Source organism: Schistosoma haematobium, chromosome 1 (assembly GCF_000699445.3).
Source record: "Schistosoma haematobium chromosome 1, whole genome shotgun sequence".
Lineage (NCBI taxonomy): Eukaryota > Metazoa > Platyhelminthes > Trematoda > Strigeidida > Schistosomatidae > Schistosoma > Schistosoma haematobium.
In genome coordinates, this window is record NC_067196.1 from 74880163 (window position 1) to 74892215 (window position 12053).

The 12053-nt window shown below is 32.2% G+C and overlaps 1 protein-coding gene across 1 annotated transcript; it reads right to left on the minus strand.

Annotated features, from left to right (window-relative positions):
• Positions 1 to 1896: 1896 nt before the first annotated feature.
• MS3_00002113 (uncharacterized protein) lies at positions 1897 to 3612 on the minus strand. Its single transcript, XM_051209676.1, has one exon. It carries the CDS (start codon positions 3400 to 3402, stop codon positions 2224 to 2226), a length of 1179 nt encoding a protein of 392 aa, XP_051075136.1. The 5' UTR covers positions 3403 to 3612; the 3' UTR covers positions 1897 to 2223.
• Between the last annotated feature and the right edge of the window lie 8441 nt (positions 3613 to 12053).

Genomic DNA, 12053 nt, shown 5'->3' on the forward strand with positions numbered 1-12053 from the left:
AGTTCTTTCGGTATATCCTTAAGCACACCATTGCTACTGAATTTATGATTACTTTCATTCATGTATTTACTTTGCTGTAAGCAAATAAACTTCACCGTAATATTGATCCTTTTAAAATAGTTACGAATGACAGGAAAACACTAAGAATTGATTTATGAGACTTCCATTTATTTAATAGATTTCACTGTACACCTGAAGTACTTTTTTATAGTTGGTACTCGAAGTGATTTCTTAACTAGGAAAACACCAGTCAAGGTCATAATTCTTGTCATGTAAATAAATCCAATGCCCTAGTGACGGAACAATAATCAATGAAAAGGTGTTAATAGTTGTAAATATCTACTCAGTTGAATCTCATCGGTTTAAATTTATCCCAGCCATTAATTTTTATTTTGTTCGTTCTATCTTCATCTAGACTAAATGATAATTGGACTAGAGAATATGAGTGATTCCAGGTCATTAATGAGTAAGATTCCCAAGGAAATATTTATTTTGGTTGTGATAATACTCTACACATTCAATACTATATATCTAAATACGGTAGAGTTCTTAATAGAGAATATCACGACAAGATTCTCTAACACTATAACAGTGAAGAAAATTTTAAAAATAAACATATTTTCCAAAATGTGTTGCTATTCAAATGCGAAACCATACAAAGGGATAAAACAACACTTGACAACACAGTAAAAATTTTGATCTTGTCAAATTACTGAGAATGGAGAACATTAAACAATCACACGTTAAGACAAGGATAATATACTGAAAGAGAACTTTACTAAATTTCCTTACAGAATCAAGTTTATTAGATCTGAATTTCATTATGTGAAATCCAGTAACTCGAACGTCCAATAATCTTTAAACAAACATCATAACTACTTTCAGTTTAATTTTATTCAAGTCAATATACCAAAAGCACAGCGAGCACAAGAATAAATGTATTTACTTTAATTCATTTATCCCCTTGATAAATTGTGTTTTTTTAATTTATTTATGACTCGTAAATACAAGGTCTTGACGCAAAATCATTCAGTTTTGAAAATAAATTCTTGTTACACTTATTAAAACTATCATACATATTAACTACTGAGTATTCAGTAACTTTAGGTTTAATTCTGATCAAAAACCTAGGTACTTTAATTATAATGTTTTGTTGTTTAAAATTAACAGAGAAATTTCTTGTGATGTTCATTACCTTACATTACTTAATGGGAAAAGATTAGAATATATGGATCTCAATGATCGTCGCTCTTTCATTTATTATAAGAATATTCCCATACTTGAATAACTTCCTAGAATATGGTACTTTGATAAAAACTTGAACATTGACCATAAATTGATTGCAATCTACTTAACTACACATTCAACGTTTGTTACCTATATGGTGTGTGCTACTGATGTCGACAGATATAATTAGTATGTTTCGTCAATCGAAAATGAAATGTCTGGATGCAGAAGGTTAAGAAGATTGAAGGAAAGAGAACGAGAACAGACAATGATTGGTGTGGAAACGAAGGAACAATGAAGTTTGAGACGATTGATTCACATTTTGCGGAAGGAACAGTCAAGTTTGAGACAACTGATTGACATTTTGTAAATGAAGTATTTACTAAATAGTTCTCAGATTTTACTAAAATATATTCAAATACATTCGATTGCCCTCATTTGTGTTCTCGTTCACTACACTTATGTCTCGAATGGAAGTATTTATTAGTCATTTTTTCAAAAAAACAAAAAGACGATTCATCATTTCTAATACCGAAACACCTAGTTGCTCAATGAAAATTTCAATTACTTTTCTAGTTAAAGTATTTATAATGTTTTGAATTATTTGAATTGTAGTATGAACTAGGAATCCCAGAATTAACGCAATTGAATTAAGAAGTAAGACACAAGCACAAACGAATGTATTGTATTTGGAATTCGAAATCGAGCATTCAACAGGTACAAAGGTATTATTAGTTCGTTCAAACACCACATCCACCACAGCTTAAATAGAAGTATAAGTGTTTGTAATCGGTTGTACATCTTCTTGTTAGGTTCATCCTGAGTCTGTCCGACATTGCATAAGATAAAAACTTTGTAGTATCTAGAATGTGCTCATTAGTATTGGAATTAACAAACGAAATCGGAACAGACTCACCTGGAATTGTATACAACCAGCATGTCGGTTTTGTACTGAAATCATTAATATCTCGAATTCAAACCATAGATTTTTCAACACTATCCTCTCCCACGAAATAATGTTGGATCTTTATATCCCCAAGTTATGAATAATGTGGCTTCATTTAAAACATATTTCTCACATTGTTTAGAGTAAACATTAGAACTGTTTTTGTGATAAGGGTAAACAGCAGTTGATATGAAATCATCCAAAATGTAATCAAACTCGAGGTCACTTAGTACTCGTGCTTCGCATTGAGCAGGTTTTCCACAAGGATCAAATGCATTATGAGGATAGGTAATATATGATATGACATCAGGATTTGATTCTTCTGAAATATTCTTATGAAATTCATTAGGACTGTCATTGCGGCGCGTAGGATCGTTAGAAAAATCAGCATCTAACCAAACCACATCAGGTTTTCGATCATGATTAGGTTCATTTAACATATTTTCCTCAGAATTGCAAGTAATTTCATTAGATATATGTGAATCATTAGGAAAAGTCATATCTGGTACAATAGCATGAGAATTCTGATAAATCGGTTGATTAGGGACTGTTGTCTCACAAGAATTCTGGATTTCATTTAACTCTGAACTGCCATATGACTCTACACTGTCTTTTGAAATCGTTGATAAAGATAAATGATCATCATGAATACTCGACTCAGTAGAATCAGAATTACAAGTCTTAATATTAGTTGCAATCAGATGAACAGTAGTATTACAGACTGACTGAATATGTCCAGTATCACGGCATTTAAAGCACTTAGAATTACGAAATTTACATGAATTAGAAGAGTGGAACTTGCAACAGGACAAACACTGGCCAAACTTGTCCCCATCCTCGTGAACTGCATCGCATCTCAATGAATTATCTGCATAACCTTGAGTATGCACTGGGTCAGGATGACGTAGTAATGTAGTGGAATTTTTTATATCCTCATGAATCATTTTACGAGATCTTCCTCCTTTACCGCATTCGAAATTTTTATAATTAACATAGTCTAGCAGCAGTTCCTTGAGAGTTGTATAAGGAAGCGAGATAGGCTTTTCCGGCATAGTCAGAATTCTTAATAAGCTGTATGCTTCTTTTACAATGAATGTGAGGAAGTGTGCCACAATATTAACATCCTCATCATCTTCCTTGGTCATAGCCCAGATTTCGAACCTTTCAAAGTAATCTTCAAAAGCTTCCGAAGCTGAATGAATATCTAACTTTTCCATTACAGGCTCCATCGCGACGCCAATATAATGTTTTGAATTATTTGAATTGTAGTATGAACTAAGAGTCCCAGAAATAACGCAATTGAATTAAGAAATGAGACACAAGCACAAACGGATGTATTGTATTTGGAATTCGAAATCGAGCATTCAACAAGTACAAAGGTATTATTAGTTCATTCAAACACCACAGTATTATCAGTCGTTTGAATGTTTTTGTAATTGTAATAATAGACATGCACATACATATATGTATAAAGACATAAATTGCGTTGTATATCGATTTCTTTATTATTCTTTATTCATTTTGACGAGACAAAAAATAACTAGTACTTAATATCGTGATTCTTGTCAAACAACACTCCATCATATGATACGAATAGGTTTGAGTGAATATTTTGTCAAATATTGGAATTCATTCTGTTCGTTAGAATTCTTTCAGAAATTCACTTAACTACTAGTATTTGGTGTAATAGAAGTGAAATTGTAGGATAATCATGATAGTTGTTGAACTAAGCAAACGATTCCATATAAATTAAACCACAAACCTATAGATTAGTAAACAGACTTTGCACCAATTGACAGTCTTACGCAAGTTTTAATAAAGTTTTAACAGTCGACAAAGTGTTTATTATCAGCAGTAAACAGTATGTTCTATCCATATTAGATGTACTGAATGTAAAAGTCCTACTCATCTCAATAGGTAATACAGTAGAAAACCAGTTATCACTTATTACTTTATCACAATTACTCGTTCTTATGCTCTATAGTTTTGTTATATTACCTTTCTTTCACCAGGTACTATCTACGGACGATGAACAAAGTTACGTACTGACAGTAAGCCGAGTTCCTTTTATTTGCTATATAATACTCAAACAACATTCGGAAATGTTTAAGTATACTGTACTCTTCAAGTTTATTGATCCTCTGATACAAATCTATTGTACGGTAATTTATATGAAAAAGCAAAACACCATATAGAAATATAGTATTTCATATCATGTTAACCTGAGTAGCTCAGGTGGGTGGGATAGTAAATCTCAATCTGTATTTGATATAATGTTGTTTTGGATTAAGATATATTAGCTTTACTTACATCAAACGAACTATTAGGTTATGAGATAGCTTTAATAATAATAATAATAATAATGATAATAATAATAATAATAACATAAACGGTTGGATTAATGAGTCGATGTAAGCTAGACCACCATTGGAAACCTGGAAGCACTGGACAGCCGTTTCGTCGTAGTATGGGACTCCTAGGCAGTGTGCATCCACGACCTTATATACTTTCTATATATATATATATAGGATGGCCCTGGAAAACAGACTGTTTATCCTACTATGGGACCACTTAATAGTGCATGCCCGTAGCCCCACCATGAATCAACCCCAGAATATTCCGGTCTGACAGCAAAAGCTAACCAGCAGACTACCGAATTAATATCCAATATTACGCATCTCTAACCTAAGTTCATTTATCATAGAATGACGAACATACAATACCACTAAGGACAACTGTTTGAGCTTTGGCATGGTTGAACCCCACCATCCACAACATTCAAACGGAACTTCAGGAACTCATTTAGAAGTATGTCTTTAGTAAGCATACTATTGAAGTTATGATTTAAAGGTCTTGTTGTAATTTGTTTAATATGTAGGAAGTATGCGTAAGTGATTCACCTCAGTTAAATGTGAACTGATGGGAATCCTATACTCAGAAAAAAATATCTTATTCTCTAGAATTTTGTGAACAATGACGTAACGTCATTGTCCAGAAAGATATCTAATTCTTTCTAGTTCTCAGTAATACTCAAATAGTGATCACTTCGTGACAACTGATGACCAAAAATTGAACTACTCTCAACAAAACTCTTACATCAAAACTAAATCCATGGTAGTCAAAGCAGACAGTATGTCTAAGTCAATTAATCCATTTTGCATTATTTATTCGAATCTTCCCATTAATGTTTAGGATTGCAATTGATCAGTTTTTTATTGGCATATGTGGACCCTATGCGGATTACATCGATATTGTCATAAGTATTGAGGTTGTGTCCCGGAGTAAACATCAACTCTGGGATGCAGGTACATCCAGCCAACGAGTCCCAAATAGGATGGAACGCGCATTCTGAATTCCACCGCTAGCCACTATCCATCTTTTATTTGTCGATAACTGCATTACGTTTTACCAATTTTTCTTTCAGTTGATGAAATGACAGTTATGTGCTGTGAAATATCTTTAGCGGTAATATGTGAATCTGATTTGTTGTCATATTTGGTAAAATAGATTAGTCTAAACTATCTTTACCTTATTTATTTGTATTTTTTCGTAAGCTGGATAAACATGGAATATTAAGATTCTAACTTCGATCAAATATACTGTGATGGACGTGGACCTCTGAGAATCGCTAAACTAGGACAAAACAACTGTTCTGTAGCTCTTAGGTTGTAAGAGATATACAGCTGAACTTGGTCAATGAAATAAACCTTCTATAAATAGCCAGTTGTTTGTTTTCGCCACATTTGATTTCGTTTTATACATAACCACTTTTCAACTTGAAAATTCAAAGGTTACCAATTTGACTAATGAAAACTACTCTTAGAATTAAACATATTTATATATATTATTTAAAAACTTGATAAAATGAAAATGGCATGCATTGCAGACCATAAAGTTTTCAATGGGAGATACCAAAACCTGAAGCACATAACGATATTATTAAAACATTCTTGGATTTATTTCCTGAATACTCTGATTTGGTATCATAAATTTATCCTAATTAATTAGTCAGACTCGACAAATATCCTGTACCAGGACATCCGTGAAATCTGTGAGTGCAGTAGTTATATGCACACTCAAAATATCTGACTAGTTTGCAACCAGCTAAACGCCAGATAGACAGTTAACCAATACTTCTAGTCCTAATTCATATTTAATATTATGATCCAAGTGAAATACAGTCTGAATAACAAGTTACAAAAGTCTGTTATTCTTAGAATTTGAAATACCTTTAGCTAAATTTAATTTACACATGTAATATTGCTTGTTTAACCGTGATATTGTAAACTCATATTCAATTTAGAATATAACTTCCTATCACTTTATAAATCAATCCGCCTCTATCACATCCCACAGTACCGAGTGGTGAAATCCAGGATATGAATTCCATCCTATTTAGCACACTTTAGCTGAATATTAATACAGCCCAACCTTGGAGTTTCTATTGGTTCTGTAACACATTATCCACTGATTTAAAAGTGAAAGTGGGTATATAAGCTTTAATTCTAAAACTACTTACATCTATTCAACACTCTTATGGGCACACTCTCTTATGAGCAGATGATTATTATCTGATAATTCTTTTTTGTCAAACTTATACTGAATAGAAAATTTGACAAAAAATACAACAACAAAACAATTTATATACTTATCTCCAAAACAGATTTTTTGAAAAAAACAAACAAACAAACATCAATGTATCCCTTGACCTAATCAATTTTACAATCCTGTAAATAATAAATTGAAACTATTTACTGACTAAACTTTTTTTTAAAAACTACGCATATCATATTAGAGAAACAAGCACATGAAAAATAGCAACTATTGAATAAACTAACAAACTTCATTGAATTAGCCAAAATCATTAACGTTTTGTTTTTCTCTCTCTTTCAGGTCAGTTCTTTTTTTATGACGGTATATTCTAAACATAAAAATTTAGAAAAAAAATTTTTTTTTGGAAAATGTTTAACAAAAGATGATCAGAAATACTTTTACATTCTGTAACATAATTATGACATATTTTAAAGTAACCAGTAACTTATTAAATACTATGCAAATATTTTGATTGAAACTATATAAGAAACAACAACAACAAAACAAAAAGGAACTAATGAGAAGTGAAAGTTAATATTTGAAAATAATGATTACAAAAATCAATCATACCATATAAAACTTATACAATTCGATAATGTTGATTATGTAACTGTGATCGACTATTATTTATTTTTTTAATAACAGAAGGGGGGGGTTTGTGGATATTATAGTAATTTTAATAGTTGAGATTATGAGTTAATTGAAGCTAAACCAGTATAGAAAACCTGGAAGCATTGGACGGCTGTTTCATTCTATTATGGGACTTCTCAACAGTGCATATACACGACCTCACCTCGAGAGATTCATATCCAGGACCTATCGGTCTCGCGCGCCAACACTTAACCTCTAGACCACGGAGCTGGCATCTAACCAATGCTTCCGGGTTTTTCATGGTGGCCTAGCTTCAAGTGACTTATGATCTCAACTATGAAAATTATTTTTTTCTTTAAAATTTCTCTGAATAATATTAATAAATCAACCACTAAATTATTCGAAATGTTAATAAACAATATTTTCAACTTACTATATAAGAACTTTTTTCTAAAGTAAACCAACAATTGATTGTATGAATAAATTGTTTGACAAAAATCGTTGTATGAACTATCTATCTATTTTCACAACGAGAAACTCAGAAGACAGTTTTTTTAATCAACAAACTAACTGAAGTCTAAGTAGAAATGATTTTTTCAAATATATTCTGAACTGAATATCAACTGTTCAGTGAATTCCTAATCAGTATGATTATCACCTTCAATGTCGTTTCCTATTGCTAGTGCTAAGTTATTTAGCTTTTAGCTATAGATGGTATTAAGGGTGAAAACTTTCCTTAGGATCTACGATACACCAGTAAGGTTCAATCCTGTGTTCAGAAACTGATTAGTAAGAATTACAGTAACATTATTCATAACTCTTGTTTAGATACACTGTGTATCAGTTAAGCATAACAATAGACTAGTAATGACTTGCAAAATTCTATAAAATTCTCTTTTCTCAGGTCCAATAAATTGAGTTCATTTTGATGTCACTAGTTTTTAAATATAATAAAGTACTTTAAATCTAAATACATAGACAAAAGTGTGTTTTGTAAGCACTTTAATACGACATAGCAGGTGACAATTATCAACTGTAGTGAAACCATCATGAGCTTATAAGAAACGGAAAGTAATTTCAATTCATTATTCAATTTATTATCCAAAATAAAGATAAAGAACAATTTCGTTCATTTTCTTCAAAGTAAGTGAAAAAACTCACCTTAAGGAAGTTCGGCCATTTCAAATGACCTTCATTATACGGAGTCCCATACTAGGACGAAACGGCCGTCCAGTGCTTCCAGGTTTTGCAGAGTTGTCTAGCATAAATCGAATTATGAATTCAACCATTAAATTGTTTCCACTTCTTGATTATACAGTACATATTCAATAAAAATAATTTCAGTTCAGTGATTTTCTGTGTATCATCTACTTTCTGTCTACCGAAAAAAAGAAGCCTCCAGAATTCATTGCAACCTGTATAAAATTTAGTTAGGAATTCCTTACTGATATTGTCAAACTACTCATAGATAGTTTTTATCAATTTCGGAAAAAAGCAAATTGAATCTTTTGTCTATCAGACAGAAATTGTTGTTCAAAATTTGGGAAACTAAAAAATTCATAGTCATTTTTAATCCAACCACTAACTTATTGAATATATTCTCTAGTACATAGATCCATATTAATCGTAATAAATTTTCTAGGCTTATTAAGTTTTTTTACTCCCTCATTACCCATTATGACACTTGTTCTTGTCATTCAACGGACAAATGACTATTAATTGCCAGAAATGATAGAGGTGTTGTGGTGTTTGAATGAACTGATGATTTCTTTGTACTTGTTGAATGTTTGATTTCGAACTCTAAAAACAATACATTCGTTCGTGCTTGTCTAGTACTTCTTGATTCAGTTGCGTTATTTCTGGGACTCTTAGTTCGTACTATAATTCAAATAATTCGAAACATTATAGGTGTTCAGTTACTTTAGATGTAATGAAATCTGACCCTATGTTGATTTATAAAGGGAACAAGGAAGAATAATCAGGTATTTTAACTACTGTTGTGTATATAAATTAAATAAATTGGGTAATATCAATAGTTATTACTGGTATAATCTTACTTTAAAGTCATATTCATTTACGCTAAAAAGAACTAATTTTACGTTAAATGAATTGATGCAGAGATATTTTGGTGTCTGTATGAAGTTACGATTCCTTTGTACTTGTCGAATGCTTGATTTCGAATTCCAAATACAGTAGATTCGTTCGTGCTTATCTAGTACTTCTTGATCCCACTGCGTTATTTCTGGGATTCCTAGTTTGTACTATAATTCAACTACTTATAAATTATCATGGATATATAACGAAAACAATACGAACTAACCTACAGTTTTATTACCTTAATTGGAAAAACTGATGTGTTATTCTCAAATTGGTTTATGCTTGAGATATATCATGATTACGTTCTTAAAAAGTTGGGACCGTTTTAATATATATATATATATATATATATATATATATATATATTCTTAGTAATTTTCATTAATGTAATGCCTGTATCTTGTAATATTTGCCTCATACATTATAACCGTACTACCGCGATTTCAATGAAGTACATTCGTGTGGGCTAGATGTTTTCGCTGTCTTTAGATCTGATCCATTCGTGACTATCAGAGTAAGTACTAGTTATCCCTGGGATCCACCAATTCTCATATAACATTATATTCTATTAATACTTTGGGAGCATTTCAATCAACTGTTGATGACTACATTAACTCATTATGTCGCAAAATGTACTCTTAATATAAAAACATGACGAAATGAGAAATTTAACATAAATTGGGAATAAAACATGTGACATAGAATCTTTTATTTCGTTAAGAATCGTTAGAAAATATTCCGATGAAATCTGTATTGGAAAATCGACCAGTTTTTTCTCAAATAGAAGTGGCATCAATCATAGTCATACATCTCTTTGTTAATATACAACGTTAATTATCAACCGACTTACTGATAACTTGCAATATATATTTTGTTTACCAGTTACATTAAAACTTTCAGCTAAACAGATAAGTGCCAAATGTTTTGTTTTCATCTCATTTCATTATTCTGGTAGTGGCTACTTTATGTCAAGCCCATACAGGTTATTCTAGCTTCTGGACAGACCAATTCGTTCTTCCTTCTCAAGTCACGTTTTGACCTTGTCAATTATTTGCTCATTTACCCTGTTTTCATATGATCGTATGTGCTAATTGCGTATCCTATCTATCACGTGTCTGTAACTTATTTTTGTTTGACTATCAATATTGAGTCACGCTTGATTAAATCGAGTTGGCTCACTCGCCTTCTCCTCTGTTCGTCAATTCATCTCACTTCGTTCCGCTCTCTCCTCTTCAATTCCTTCGCTTCATTTCACTGACTGTCCGTCTGGATTAACGAAAGTACGAAATATAAGTATCCAAAACTTAATTCTCGTATTTGGCTTATTTCATTCCTTTGTTCTATAACGCGAATTAAGTCGATGAAAACATACAAGGTTGGCGACATGTGCATTTCGCTAAGATCGTCGTCTGATTTAATTGTAATCAGATAAAGCGTCACTAATATCTATTCTGGTAAAAACAAAGCGAGGCTAATAGTTTATAAACGAAACTAACATTTACAACAAGTCAATTCGTAACGTTCGCTTATATTGCATAAAACACTGTTAACATTTGACCGAAGTATTTACAAAACAGATAAAATGGGGGAATCAATACGTTATATTGATTCTTTATCATGGAATTGATCAATATGTAGAGGTTCACTATTCATAATTCACCGTATAATGCAATAAGGTCTGTTTATCTCCATATGATAAAATGATTTGAATTTATCCGATGATTTGATGTTTACATTATTATTAATATCGACCTTAACTCCTTCACGCTTTTATTTTTTAACGATAGCTTCTCTCTTTTCCTTTATCTATGTTCCTCTATGGATTGACAAAATTTATAGAAACTTGATTCAGTACGCTTGTGTATCAAGTTGCCTTTCGCACATCACTATTTATTGGCATTTATTCATCTGAAATCCACCTAAATGCACTCTGGGGTTAACGCCGGTACCAAACTCAAATAAAGGAGTGTTGGGTATGGGGTCGGCAACACCATCTCGTAAAAAAAACACTAACCAGAATAAACAATTTATGCCATTCAAACTCTGTCCTCTAAGTTGAGGGGTCTTTATTCAGGATTATGATGCCTCATAATGAAACCCAAGATTCTCCGGAAGTACCGAGGCTGATGCCTTTCATAACAACCAGAGCAACAATTAATGTAGGCACATGGAGAGTCCAGAAAATGTGGGAGACCGAAAAGACCAGTCGAATAGCTACGGAAATGATGAGATAGAACTCGACGATGCTCGGAATCATGAAACCCATTGGGCACAAGCTGGACAGAAAAGATTAGATTCAGAAGAGGTGATGTTGTGCTCTGGTCATGGAGAAGGAAATGCTCCACATACTCAGGGAGTTGAACTGATGCTGTTCAAAGAAGCACATAATGCACTTATAGGATGGGAATTTCATGGATCCAGAATCATAAGAGCATCCTTCAAATCAAACAAGCAGGGAGTTAAAATAACTGCTGTTCAGTGCTATTCACCCATCAAAGATAGCGATGAGGACGACAAAGATCAGTTCTATGACATGCTTCAGTTGATCGTAGTGAAGTATCCAGCAAGGGACCTGACCTGTCAACAACTATATGACACA

Excerpts from the sequence above, each read along its gene's own strand:
- MS3_00002113 (XM_051209676.1), bottom strand. The coding sequence starts at position 3,402 with ATGGAGCCTGTAATGGAAAAGTTAGATATTCATTCAGCTTCGGAAGCT.